Source organism: Hibiscus syriacus, unplaced genomic scaffold (genome assembly GCF_006381635.1).
Source record: "Hibiscus syriacus cultivar Baekdansim isolate YM2019G1 unplaced genomic scaffold, ASM638163v2 tig00110478_pilon, whole genome shotgun sequence".
NCBI lineage: Eukaryota > Viridiplantae > Streptophyta > Magnoliopsida > Malvales > Malvaceae > Hibiscus > Hibiscus syriacus.
In genome coordinates, this window is record NW_024062755.1 from 738,167 (window position 1) to 751,442 (window position 13,276).

Genomic DNA, 13,276 nt, shown 5'->3' on the forward strand with positions numbered 1-13,276 from the left:
GATTTTTTGAATATACTAAATAGAGTTCAATGTAGTGCGGCTGGGGTGGATCATCAAATGGTCGGAGTCGCTTGATGGTTTGTTTTCGCCAAAAAAAATTCTGTTTGGCGGCTGCTTGTGTGGGGGTAAATAAGGACAGCGTTTGGAAATTTGTGTGGGCGAACTTAGCTCCACCTAAAGGTATGGTTCCCTCCCTTTTGGAACTATGGAAGCGTGATGAAAGGTTTGGCAACACCGGTGTAAGTTATGGAAGATTGTTATTGTTTTCCCTGAAGATGTCAAAGCTTTGCTCGTCCTACGGAACAATCAGAAGGTGCGTAGGGGAGTAAAATCAATCTGGTCTATGAGTTTTTTTGCCTTTTTGTGGACTGTTGGGACCAGCAGAAACAATGCCCCTTTTAATGGAATTTCATGCACTGAAGAAAGAATTTTCAATTTGACGATTGTTAGGATTGGAGTCTGGGCAAACAGCAAATGGCCGTTGGTTATCCCTTCTGTCAAAGATTTTATTCGTTACTCCAATTCCTTAATTCTCAGTGGGGTGTGATCTGAAGTTATTTTGTGTAGCAGGGTGTTTTGATAGTGTGTGCTTTTCGGAGTTTTTCGCATTGCATTGGTCCCAAGCTGAATCCGATAGAGCTGTTCCTATGTTGTTGTGTTGTTGAGACCTCTGTAGTATATGTTTGTGTTCTAGCTGATGGGGGATTGTTAGATACCAGGTGTTGCATGTGTGCTCGTAATGTCGTGGATCACTAGGAGCTGTTTTCTGTATGTGGGTTGAGTACTTTTTGCTCTACGTCTTGTAAGAGGATTCGATCGTCTTGCGTCAATTTGGTTTTGTAGGTGATTCTCCTTTAATCTGTCGGAGATGTGTTTCCCATACTCGTAAGCCTTTATTAGTGTTGGTATTCCCCTTTGGATTTTATGGTCAGCTGTGCAGTATTGCTCAATTAGGTAGTGTGGGTGATGCTTCTCATCGTTCTTTTGTATGTGTTATCTTAATAAAATTGCACAAAACCTTATTTAAAACAAAAAGAAAAAACCCTTAACAATTTTAAAAGAGAGCACTCGAGTTTGAGTTTGACCTAATATTAAGTACTCAAAACTCAATTTTAATTCAATAATATTTTACTTTTAAAACTTGAACTTAACTCGAAATAGAGATCGAATTATCGATATTATTCAATTAAACTCGTTTACATTGTAAAAATGTGTTCAGATCTCATATTCGATATAAGGCTCGAATATTTGAGTTCGAATCGGAGTTAAAATTTAAATTGATGTTTTTTAATATAAACAAAAAATAAAATATTTGATTAAACTCATCACTAACTACTCGAATCAAATATTAATATACATCAATTCAACATAATGGTTCGAACTCAACCTAACAATGATCCAATCTAATTCAAATTTCTTTCGAGACAAACTCAAATAGCTTGTGAGCACACTTGTCTCGTTTACCCTTAATTACTTACAAATATTTACAACATGCACCATCATTTATCATTACCAAGGTTCTGAATCTCTATTGTCATCACTATTGGAAGCGAAGGGAAAATCACCTGTCCAAAACTCTGCATGTCCTCCATTAGCATACAACATACTGCTCTCACTATAATCACCAAGAAAATCATAATCCAGGTCCGAATCTTCAGAATCGAATAAATTCTCAAATCCATCGTAATCACCATCATCATAATTGGCATCTTCAACTTCAATGTTGTCGTTGCTATCATGGTCACCATCAATTGCACCGTAAATTCTAGCGTTCCTCTTCTCACGTCGAATCCGTTTCCCTTCGGCAACTAATGCCATCAGTTGATCTCTTATCACTAAACTTTCATCTTTCTCCAAAAGTACTCCCTTGTCATCGAACCCCTCGACTAAGAAAACCGAATCCCTCATCCCTTTCAAACTCACATAGAACAACTCTGGATGTCGAACAATCATTGCCCTCAACTTGTTTGGTAGCCCGAACTCTTTCCTGAAATGTGTCAAGTGGTCTATTAATGTCCTCTTCTCAACCATCATCCCCAACATCTCTCTCAGTACTCCGCAAGCTCTTTTCTCAGCCTCAATGGATGACTTTGCAAAGTCTTCCAAAGGCGTATTATAAGGACAAACATCAGGCACCTCATTGAATTTCATCAAAATCTCCCGGTGTCGTCTCTTTAAATTCAACCCTTTCCGGAGTTTCAATTGTTTAAACTTCAAAGGCCTATCAACAATCAACCCACAGTCCACCGGAGGAGATTTCAATGGAATAGCTAACTCAGGGTCCCAATTTACAAGCTCAAGCGCCCTGCCATACGAGGTATCTACCACCTTAAGCTTATCTGGATGATCATTACAAAGATGGGACCGAAAATTCGGAGATAACCCAAGATGTGGAGCAAGGTGAACAAGCTTAGACAAAAGAAGCCAACGATGAGAAGAAAGCATGAGAAGTTTCTGTAACTTGTTTGCCAAGAAACTCGACATAGCCGACTTAAGATTCAATTCTCGCATAGCGAGGGATTTAGCAGCGGGAGTTAAACGAACGCAAAGTTGGTATCCTGATTTCGTAGCGTTTAACGGAGTATCCGGCATGGGGATTGTAAAGAGCTCGAAAATCGTGGGGTAACGATAGATCATCGAGAGAATGGAACGAGGCTTTTGGACACAAAGGTAAAGCAAGACATTTAGCAAGAATGTGCATTGGAATGAAGTGTTTCGGCTTGGAAAGTAGCAAAGTTTTCAGCTTTTGAACGAAACGGATTTTGTTTTGCTTCACTACGTGTTTGTCTAATGGAGCACTTCGAACAATTTTGATAGAAGAACATGAAACTGAAAGAGAGAAACTCCGGGGTTTACCATAAATGTTTTGAAAGCTTGTTTTGTTTTTCCTAAGGGTAATGAAAGATGGATTTGGTGATTGAAGAAAATTGGAGCTGAGGACATTGTCGCACCGGCAAGAGACAGAGAGCAACATGGTCGCTCTAGAGATTTTTTCAAGTGAAGGTTATGTAGTAGCAACAAGTGAAACTCTTTGAGGCATAAAATCAAACATGTAGAGAGCACTGTTGTTAGCTCAGAGAAGACACCTACTCTACGAACATTCAAATGAATGCATGGGGTCGGAAAACTCGAAGCAAATTAGAACAAAATGCCGTGAATAGCTCTGAGGAAAGTGAAGAATTTTCCTGAAGCAGAAAACAAGCCAAGTGAGAATCATAAAGTGTAAAAGTGGCCAAAATGTAGGCAAACCGGGAGACTGGAACCACCTGGTTCGGTCCCTTATTACATTAGGCTTTGGGCTTATTACATTACTGGGCTAAGATGATTTAACCAATTGAACCGTTAAAATTTTATTATTTTTGTTGGATTAGACAGAATATGGATTTTTACTAAAAAAAAATTGAGTCAAACTTCAGGTTTGGATATAACCTTTTTAACCTCGGGCCAAATTTTAATGAGGGTATATTTTTTGATTCCGTCGGGTTCACTGAAAATTTAACTTAATTCGACTCATTATTTCTACACATTATTAGTTAATTCAGTAAGACGAAAAATTAAATCTCTAAAATAATAAAGTTCAAGAGTTGAACTCTCTAACAATATCAACATCAATGTATCTAAAAATATTTTTAAGAATGGCTACAACTAAAACTTTAATATGAACACAATCAGTAAAATAAATAGTTAATATAAGAATATTTAAATTTTAAGATAGAAAATTTATCATCGTTCTATAATAAATCTTTACGATATTCAATTTGAAACTAATTAAATAATGAATCAATATATATAGTTATAAAAAAATAGGAGTCAACATCGTATACAAATTTTGGTACAATTTCAAGCCCATAATCCCACAAAACCAAACTTTGTATATGAAGCTTCCTTTTTCCTTTTTCAAATCCCAGCAAGAAAACTAACCTGCTTTGCTTAGAGGTAGATTCCTAGGAGCTAAAGAAAAGGAAAAAAAAAAAAAAAGAAATGTCATCTGCTGTTGCAGGAAGTTTCTCGGCATCCAAACAAATTGGTTTCCAGGGAAAAAATGAAAGCGAAGAAGAGTTGGGAGATGAGAAGAACAAGAAATTTGGTGGTGATGATGATGAAGCTAACAACAATGGCGATGATGAACACAATGATGATGATGATGATGATGACAGGATGAAATCTGAGAAGGAATTGGATATTGGTCCTCAATTTTCACTCAAAGAACAGCTTGAAAAGGACAAGGTAAATATACATTTTTGCATGAAAATATTTTTCTTCTCTAATTTTCCTGGAAAACCAAGCTCAGATTCCAGGAAAATTAACCATGGGATGTTTTTTTTTATCTAGGATGATGAGAGTTTGAGGAGATGGAAAGAACAACTTCTCGGTAGTGTCGATATGTTCGCGGTCGGAGGTATGTTATTCGAACTCTTCATTTTTTTATTTTTTCTTAAAAGTATTTGTATTCGATATTCATGTTCCGATGTTCAAATGTAGAGAGCAAGGACCCCGAAGTCATGATCTTAAGCCTATCGATCCTATGTCCGGGACGACCGGACATATGTTTGTCGATTCCATTTGGTTCGAAGCCTAGAAGCTCTCTGTTTATGCTAAAAGAAGGAAGCAAATATCGCCTAAAATTCTCCTTCACTGTCTCCAACAACATTGTTTCCGGTCTCAAATACACCAACAATGTTTGGAAAACCGGTGTTCGAGGTACCGAAATAGAAAAACAGGTTAAATTGAATTGAATCGAATCGAATCAAACTCGTGATTTAAATTTCGGTTTTATTAAATTTCTTATCATTTTCTTTGTACGCAAAAAAAATCGGATTCGGGTCTTGATACGGTTCGGATTTGTAACATTTTGGCAGTGGACAAGACAAAGCTAATGTTGGGGACATTTAGCCCACAGAAGGAACCTTATACATATGAATTGGAAGAAGAAACTACTCCTTCTGGCTTGTTTGCTAGAGGCTCCTACTCTGCAAGAACCAAGGTAAATTATATTTGAGTTAAAATATGCAACAAGTCTTTGTACTTTTTGTACATTCAGAATTTAGTCCTTTTATTTTTAAAAATTTACAAAAAAGTACAGGACTTGGAGCATAATTTAACTTTTTCTTTTTACTAATTTTAAAACTTCTACTTTTTTTTTACTTATGCAGTTTGTAGATGACGATGGCAAAGAGTATTTGGATGTGAGTTATCACTTTGAAATCCAGAAGAACTGGCCTTCACGTTCTTGAAAATACCTTTTCTATATGAATGACAAAATGGAAGGGAAAAAGTGCAATTAATCCATTTTATTTTATTTTTATTTGCGCTTGATGTTTGGGTTTCTTTTCTTTTTTTTTAATATATTTTATTATTTCCCTTTGTAGATTCAGTTGTATATTATTATTAGTTTCATTAGTTTATGTTTGAGTGTCTATCAATCGCCAAGTAATAAGAAAATAAGGGTGTATAGGTTTATGAAAGAAAAAAAAATTGTAAACGAGAAAATTTATGGGTAGAAAAGAAAATTTTATTATTTCGACGATAAATTTAAGAGAATTTTGTAAAAATATATCAAACTATAAAATTGTAATTGCATATATATAAATTGTACAGACATACAAATCTTAATCTAATTAAACTATATTGTATTTAGGGATGTATAAAATTTGATTTGACTCAAAATAATATATATTTTTTAATTATTCTAGTTGAATTATCGAGTCAACTTGAATTATCGAGTCAATTTTCGAGTTCAAGTCAAGTTTAGATTTTATCAAATAAAAAAACCGAAAATCCAAATTTAATTATTTTACGATTTAGTCTTTGATTTCTTTATTTCTTTGAATTTTCTTTCATTTTAAGGTCATTTTAAACAAATTTAAACTATATGACCCTAAACCACTTTTGAATGTATATTTAACTTCGATTTATATTTTTGAAAATTATTGTTCTCTTTTAATAATTTGATGCTTTCATTTTATTTAATTTTCACGTTTATTTAATTTCTCTTTATAATTATAAAATATGATATGAATAAATAAATATTTAAATCTTATGATGAAAAATCTACGAGAAAAAACTTGATTGCCCTTAACAATCGATGAAATCATTATGGTTGTGGGGGATGAAAATGACAAGGGATATGGACACCATGTGCCATGATTTTGGTATGCCATCCATTCCAAGGGCTCCTAAATGCCAATTTATATTGTGGACCAACCTCAAGAATAATTTTGTACTATACGTGTTACAATCACATGCAATTTCATGTTTAATAGAACTCGTGATGTAATGATAAATTTCAATATTATGAAAATGGATATCCAATTTACTACATAGTCATCATTGATTCTGATAACGCTGTACCATTTCATTTCATCATCTTGGCTTTAGTTGCTGCATAATTTAAGGATAAAATATAAAGCAGCCTGACACCTTTTCTTTCTTTTTCAAACAGATTAAGTCTAAATTAATAATGGGTCGGGTCAAGTCGACATTTTTGTTGATTTGAACCCGGCTTAAATATTATACTCATATTCAATTCAATTTTTTTTTTCTTTTCTTTTACATGCTGAAGTTTATAAATCTCTAATCTATATACAATAAAACCTGAAATTTTATCATTACAAAAAAGAAAAAGGAAAGGCTGAAAAAATCATGGATAATCCAACAACGCAAACTTCACTTGTAAGCTAATCTTCCCACTCTCATTGACAAGTTTAGCAGCAGTTACCAACCAATGTCCCGGAGCATTATGTGGACCCCTCACAACCTCGGATACATCTACATATTTGAGCAGTTTTTTTGATCGGATCGGTTCCGGTGGACCGTCAGGGTACACGCCCGAATTAAGTGCGGTTGGGGCTTGTTTCTGTTGTCCGTTCGTAGCCGACGTGAACGAAAAAGTCATGCTTAGATTAGTGAGGAAACTACCCTTACGGAAAGTTTCGGGTGCAGCCCCCCACTCGGTCCTCCGGATTGTGCAGTGAGGTATATGAGTGTAATGCAGACGGAGATGCAAAACCGTCTTTGGCCACTTCCCTTTGCTGAGCAGCTGTGCGCCGGTTACGATAAAAACGCCACCTGAAACTTCTTGCAGCCAGTTAGGGTCGTGTTTAACGACAGATGTGCATACATGCGAGTATCGTTTCCATCTGACCGGCTCTAAAAATTGATCGTTGGACATATAGTCGTCGGAACCTCGCCATTGGCTAGGTTTGCCTGATGTGAACGACATTAGACTCGGAAGACTCGAGAGATGTTGTATGTGTAATGCTAACCGGTTGCATTTTTTACCTTCCAAGTACAACCGGAGGCCAACTACTGGTTTTAAATCGCTTGAAACCTGAAATAGAATAACAAAGAAATGCTTTAATTTTATCGAATACTAACAACACAGAATCGGATGAAACATGGCAGCAAAATGCATCATAACAGACTGAAGGATGAACTCCGATAAATTAGACGAGGCAGCAATGCTCAAGGGGTCAAGCAATTTAAACCTATATTTACACGTCAAATGATGTCTACTTAGTACTATATACATGCCTGCACATATATATATGCAGAGATAGAATAGGAAGGTAAAACCAGAGATGAATGCATTTGCAAAGTCCATGTCTGTGTCTGAAAATGCGTCGAATACGAGTGTCAGACATGAGTATTTAAAGAAAAATGAAGGGTTAGAGCGATATGGTTGTTCGTACCATACAAATGCTAATCATATTGTAGCATGTCGCTCGTAGAGTTTTAGTTAAGTTGGGTTCATATGCTATCATATGATTCTAAGCCGTCTAGTGCATTTTTTGTAACAAGAACATAAAAGGAAAAAATGGGTTCGTTTCCCCCCACCGACTTCATGAATTGCGCATTTTGGTTCATACGACTCTTCTGTTTAATATGAAAGTAAAAACATGATAATGCAGGTTGCAAGAAAATAAATAAAACAGAGAAACTGTAAGATAATGATTTATAGGTTGATTGACAACCTGAGTTGAGTTGACATGCATCTTAGGACCCATGAAAGCGAATTGCAGGGAGGGGCAAGAAGCTTTTTTTGTCTGATGCCTAAGTGGCAGACCGGAGAACATAGGTGCCCACTGTTGTGGAACTTGAAACTCCAAGAAATACCTTAAATCCTCGGGAACAGGCTTGTCTACATACGGATTCAGCAAGTTAAAGAATCTTATATCACATAAAACTAGATGAATATAAGATTAACACATTCAGGCAATTGAATACTTACAACGAAGGTATAAGTTGATCGCATGACTAAGATACCCACTTCCGGGAATCCCGGTCAGAAGAGAAGTAATCGGTACAAATTTGAACAAAATTCCTTCTGGCTTAGTAGGTACTGTCTGAAGCCAGTTAGAGTGACTATGCAAGAACACATTACCACCTCTTTTTGAACAAATGATAGTGAGTCCCTGTTCAAGTTGAAAATAAAGATAAATAATTCATGGATTGTAATTATTATTTTAACGAAAATCAAAATAGCGTAAAACTCAAATTCTAGACACACATCTTTGCTCGATGTTTCTGCAACACTGGCCAACTGCATGGAGTTTGACTGCAAAATGCGGTTAAAGACGTCTGGCACCTACATAAATAAGCGGCGTTTAGAAATGATATGGGTGTTTACTTAATAAAAGAAGAAAGAGACCCTAAGTTTCAGTGAGGTGCTAATACTTTTTGCTTGCCGTCCCGAGATTTTCTCTGTAGTAACGAAGGGCTATTTCCGTCAGAAAACATAACATCTCCGAGATCCTCCAAATACCCTCTGAGGTCGGACGTAGGAATTGTAGAGGAATTGTTTTGTCTCACACATATTAAATCTTGACCTCCAATAGCCATGCCAACTATTACGTGTGTCCCAAATGTCTGGATGAACCTGCCCAATACAAATTATTAGTATGCACCGCATGAAACCAATAACAATGATATTAATGAATGCAAAGTAACGAAAATGGTTAGTACAAATATCGATCTCTATTAAAATTCTCGCCTTAAAAAATAACGAAAATTGTAAAGGTATATAGTTCATATGCATCACAGATACAACACTGTGACAGAAAACTAAGAGGGAAATTCTATACGTACTCAGGAGTAGTGACGAGGTTTACACTACACACACCGGTCTTTTTATCCGAATTCCGTCCCTTAAAAATTATTTCAATTGCTTCCTATGTGGAAGATGATATGTTCAAGCTAATGATCAATTAAAATGATTCCACTACTTTGAGAGCAAACAGTGAGTTCCATAAGGAAGTTGAAAACACATATCACAGCACCTTCATCATCTCATACATGATTAGTTATGCTATGCATACAGTCACGTAATCAAACTAACAAGTCATTAACCGCATAGGCAAGAGTGTGGAACACAATTTCACAGTACTATTTCGTAATATTTCTTTGTTCATGCGAAAAGCATCTGCATAACCTGTATGATATATCATTCATGTATGATGATTCTTAATGCAAGATATTGCACGTGATATATCGAAAAGCTACCTAGCCAATGCTGCTGGATCCCAGTGAGGTGGAACAGACTTCTTGACTCTGTCGTTCAGTATAAGTGGAGATGCTGTAAGGTGTAAATGATACAAAGAAATAAAGTAACCATCGAAAGCAAGGTTTTTGGTGTCTGCAGCATCATGAAGCCAGTCTCCAGTCAAATCGTAAATACTGTTAAGATAGCCCGAAGGAACTTTTCCTTGTATTGAAGACTTCTGATTAAGTAACTCGGACATCTGCAAGAGAAACAAGAATTGGGACAAAATGTAAGGTACCACATCAATAGAACACCAAATAAATTTATTCAAAAACGTATAAGGCTCCTAGCAAGTTCATCATTGAACAAATTGCATAATTCTATATAGTTTCAAATTGAACCCTGCCTTTTTTTTCGGTTTCTTCATCGTTAAGGTTACAGTAGGACTCCCTCCAAGTAATCGAATATTAGGAATTTTAGGTGTATTTGTCAAAAAGTTTTCAGTATAATAGGCACTACCTATATGACTAAAATCAGCCATTATTCAGGGTAGGTCCCTGTCACTTTAAGTATTGTCAAATTAAGCCTCCCCAGTTTTTTAGTTTAAATGCTTAATAGGTCCTTGTTCTTTTGAAGTTAACCAAGTTGACCCCTCTTAGTATTTGATCCCGGTTCCGTCCTTGCAGATCTTAGAACCTGTTTATTGCATACCAAACTATTTAAGAAGAAACGTTGACAAAAAGTAAGGCAACATTATAACTATATTAAAAACTCTTTGATTATAAGCTAGTTGTAAATGATAAAAAGGGAAACCTCCATATTACTTTTCTCTGTTTATCCCTATGTTACTACAACTCATTTTGCCCATGTTATTAGGCTATCCAAGACTTTTTTTTTTTTTGCTTATCCCCAAGTTATTACAACTCTTCACTTCCCCGAAAGTACCCTTTTCTGGCATCCTATAGGTAAACTTTTCCTCTTGCATAATTAGGCTACCCAACACTTTTTTTTTTGTTTATCCCCATTTTATTACAACTCTTCACTTCCCCGAAAGTACCCATGTTCGAAACATATTCAAACATAGATATAGGAGAATTCTCCTCTTAAGTACATTTAAGTATAGTCAGGACTGTAAATGAGACGAGATAGATCGCGAGCTATTCGAGTTTGACTCGGTTAACACTCGAATCAAATGAACTCAATTTGAATTCGACTCAAATTCTTAAAGAGTTGAAGCGAGCTACTTGATAATTGACTCAAAAAGTTCGTGAGCAACTAAAAAAGTAATATATTAAAATTTTAATTTTTTAATTAAATTATTAATAATATTAACATTTATATGTTATTTTTAAAAAAAATACAATATATAGCTTTCATGTACTTAAGATTCAAGTTCGAACTCAAGTTCGAGCTTGAACCGAGCTTAAGTTTGAGCCTAAATCGAGCTAAGTGTGAGAATGTTTCAAGTTTTTTCTAGTTCAAGACTCGAACCGAGCTTAAAAATTTTAAGATCGCGAGCTTTCGAGTCGAATTGAGCTTCAATTTTTTATTTCGAGTTTGCGTCGGATTTGATAATTTTAAGCTCATGATTTTCGAGTCAAGTTCAACTTTAAACTTTTCAAGTCAAATCGAGCTTAACAATACTCAAGCTCAACTCGATTGCATAGCCCTGCAGGGTACATCCAACTAGTAATCCATGCTAATAAAACCCAGATTCCTTTTCCTAACAAAATATATCATCAAATTGAAAATTCTAATATAGCTTTTATTTTCCGATTCTACTACTTTGAAGCTGATATAAAGGTTTGCGCTTAGTCAAAGGATTTGAAATAGACAAAATTCACATGTGACAGAGAGTTTACTTTTCAATTTCATCCCCACCAATCTACCATTCCCAAGAAGCATCCACCAAAAATGATATTGTATAACAAGCTAGTTGCTATTTTGAAAACATAAACAAAAGTCAAAATTCTACACTTTACAAATCCCACAAGTCTAATTCTAGAATGCAAGTTGGCCATTTCAGAATAGTATTATCTCCTTTTGCTTTTGACCCAAACCATGAAAAAGCAAAACAAAAACGGATCAATCAAGGAACTGAAGCAAATCAAATCGAGTTTGAGTAAAATCCCAGAGCTGGATATTCATCTAAATTATACTTTCAATCACATAAAAGAACATATACAAAAGAAAAAGGAAAGATAAACAGACCTGATTGAATTCAAGAACATCAGATTTGAAACGAATACGGTCGCCTTTATCAAGACGGATATCTTGAGAAACAGCTTTGATAGTAAAACCAGCACCTGGGAACACAATGTCTCTTTTATTGGTTTCATCGAGCACGACCAGCCTCGTTCCTTTAGCGTATTTCAACCTGAAATCTCCAGTTATATCAAAGCCTTTTCCCAGAGCTTCCATGGCTATTACCTCTATCGGCTTCCCTGTTTCCGCCATACCCAGACCTCAAAAAAATCACAAAAAAAGCAGCAAACAACAGCAGTAGCAGAAGTAGCTTTGGGTTTAAGAATTGGAGCTTTGGGTTGATGATAGTTTTGGGAGAAAGGGATGGGAAATAGTAGAAAATTTGAGGGTCAGCTGTGCATTATTGAATGGCATATTTGAAGGGGAATTATATATTGGCGTGGAGAACGTAAAAGACAAAAGAGAAATAGTTGTCCGGGGGTTGAAAAGCAGGTTTTCTAAAATAACCTTCCCCCATTAGAGTATTGGATTTGTCTGTTGTTCAGACGAAAATTTTGAATGGTAAAATTAGAGAATTATTTCTCCTCGAATAAAAAAATTAAAAAATGAAGATGATTTAAAATTAACTAAAGAAATAAAAATATTTTATGATAATAAGATACGATGATTTTTGTAATATTGTCAACAAAAAGGATAACTTTGATCTTCATTGTAACAACTAACAATGATCTTACTTTTATAATTAATTTTAAATTGTCTTTAAGACAATTATTTCCTTAGTTTTATCAATTTGAATGGGATTGTAAATTAATCAATAATTTCCATGATTAATATGATGATTTTATTTTATTTTGAAACTGTTGAACTGACAATAAATTATAGAATGAATTTTTCAAGTTTTAAAGGTTGTTTTGAAAAAGTTTAAATTAACAAATTTATAGGTGTAGTACTAGTAAGATAAATCTATCTATATCTACAGCGATCGAAAAGGACGTTACTTTAAAATATATTTGATTACGATATTGTATAATCATATCGGGATGATAAGAATTTTTTCTATGGGAAGATGATGACATAGAAATGAAAAAGATTATCAGCATAAAACAATACACATCACTTTATTGCTTTTAATTTAACGTTCAAGTAATAATTTTTTTTTAAATTTTAATAATAATTTTTAATTTTTATTTAATATTGAATGATCAAAATAAAAATACAGTAAAAATTAAACGGTGAACAGCGTAGTTTGTTTACCCATACCTTAATTGATGCATCTCCATCAAACGATAACCATTTTAATTCCGGGCTGCCGGTTTCCACAAGGCAAAGCAAAACAAACACGGCACTAAGCAGAGAGAGAGAGAGAAGGCAAGGCGGACACAAGTGGTTCTACTTGCTTACATTAACTACCCTTCACTTAACTCCAAGTCTCCGGCCTAGCTATTATATTAAATTACTTCTGACATGAAAAATACGGTAATCTTGGTCTACAAGCCCTCTGACATAGGGATACTTATAGATAAATCTCTACCATGACATGAAACTACTCAATAGTACTGTAGACTTGCTTATGTGTCATGGTCATTTACA

The 13,276-nt window shown here is 35.0% G+C and overlaps 2 protein-coding genes and 1 pseudogene across 2 annotated transcripts; 1 reads left to right on the forward strand and 2 right to left on the reverse strand.

Annotated features, from left to right (window-relative positions):
- Nucleotides 1-1,439: 1,439 nt before the first annotated feature.
- On the reverse strand, nucleotides 1,440-11,549 carry LOC120128285 (annotated as a pseudogene).
- On the forward strand, nucleotides 3,848-5,254 carry LOC120128286 (rho GDP-dissociation inhibitor 1-like). Its single transcript, XM_039145990.1, has 5 exons — nucleotides 3,848-4,227; nucleotides 4,333-4,399; nucleotides 4,483-4,701; nucleotides 4,860-4,984; nucleotides 5,154-5,254. Exons 1-5 carry the CDS (start codon nucleotides 3,982-3,984, stop codon nucleotides 5,232-5,234), a joined length of 738 nt encoding a protein of 245 aa, XP_039001921.1. The 5' UTR covers nucleotides 3,848-3,981; the 3' UTR covers nucleotides 5,235-5,254.
- LOC120128284 (MACPF domain-containing protein At1g14780-like) lies at nucleotides 6,584-12,100 on the reverse strand. Its single transcript, XM_039145988.1, has 7 exons — nucleotides 11,693-12,100; nucleotides 9,502-9,740; nucleotides 8,677-8,878; nucleotides 8,510-8,587; nucleotides 8,231-8,414; nucleotides 7,974-8,140; nucleotides 6,584-7,330 (listed from the first exon to the last, which is right to left on the reverse strand). The coding sequence occupies exons 1-7, from the start codon at nucleotides 11,936-11,938 to the stop codon at nucleotides 6,641-6,643; spliced, it is 1,806 nt and encodes a 601-aa protein (XP_039001919.1). The 5' UTR covers nucleotides 11,939-12,100; the 3' UTR covers nucleotides 6,584-6,640.
- Nucleotides 12,101-13,276: the final 1,176 nt, after the last annotated feature.

What these genes read in the sequence shown, in the direction of transcription:
- LOC120128286 (XM_039145990.1), top strand. Translation starts at nt 3,982, where the DNA reads ATGTCATCTGCTGTTGCAGGAAGTTTCTCGGCATCCAAACAAATTGGT. An exon ending in TTGGAAAACCGGTGTTCGAG is followed by an intron (nt 4,702 to 4,859) that starts GTACCGAAATAG and finishes ACATTTTGGCAG; the next exon opens with TGGACAAGACAAAGCTAATG. An exon ending in CCTACTCTGCAAGAACCAAG is followed by an intron (nt 4,985 to 5,153) that starts GTAAATTATATT and finishes TTACTTATGCAG; the next exon opens with TTTGTAGATGACGATGGCAA.
- LOC120128284 (XM_039145988.1), bottom strand. Translation starts at nt 11,938, where the DNA reads ATGGCGGAAACAGGGAAGCCGATAGAGGTAATAGCCATGGAAGCTCTG. An exon ending in GATCCAGCAGCATTGGCTAG is followed by an intron (nt 8,879 to 9,501) that starts GTAGCTTTTCGA and finishes TGTATTGGGCAG; the next exon opens with GTTCATCCAGACATTTGGGA. An exon ending in TGCATGTCAACTCAACTCAG is followed by an intron (nt 7,331 to 7,973) that starts GTTGTCAATCAA and finishes ATTCTATTTCAG; the next exon opens with GTTTCAAGCGATTTAAAACC.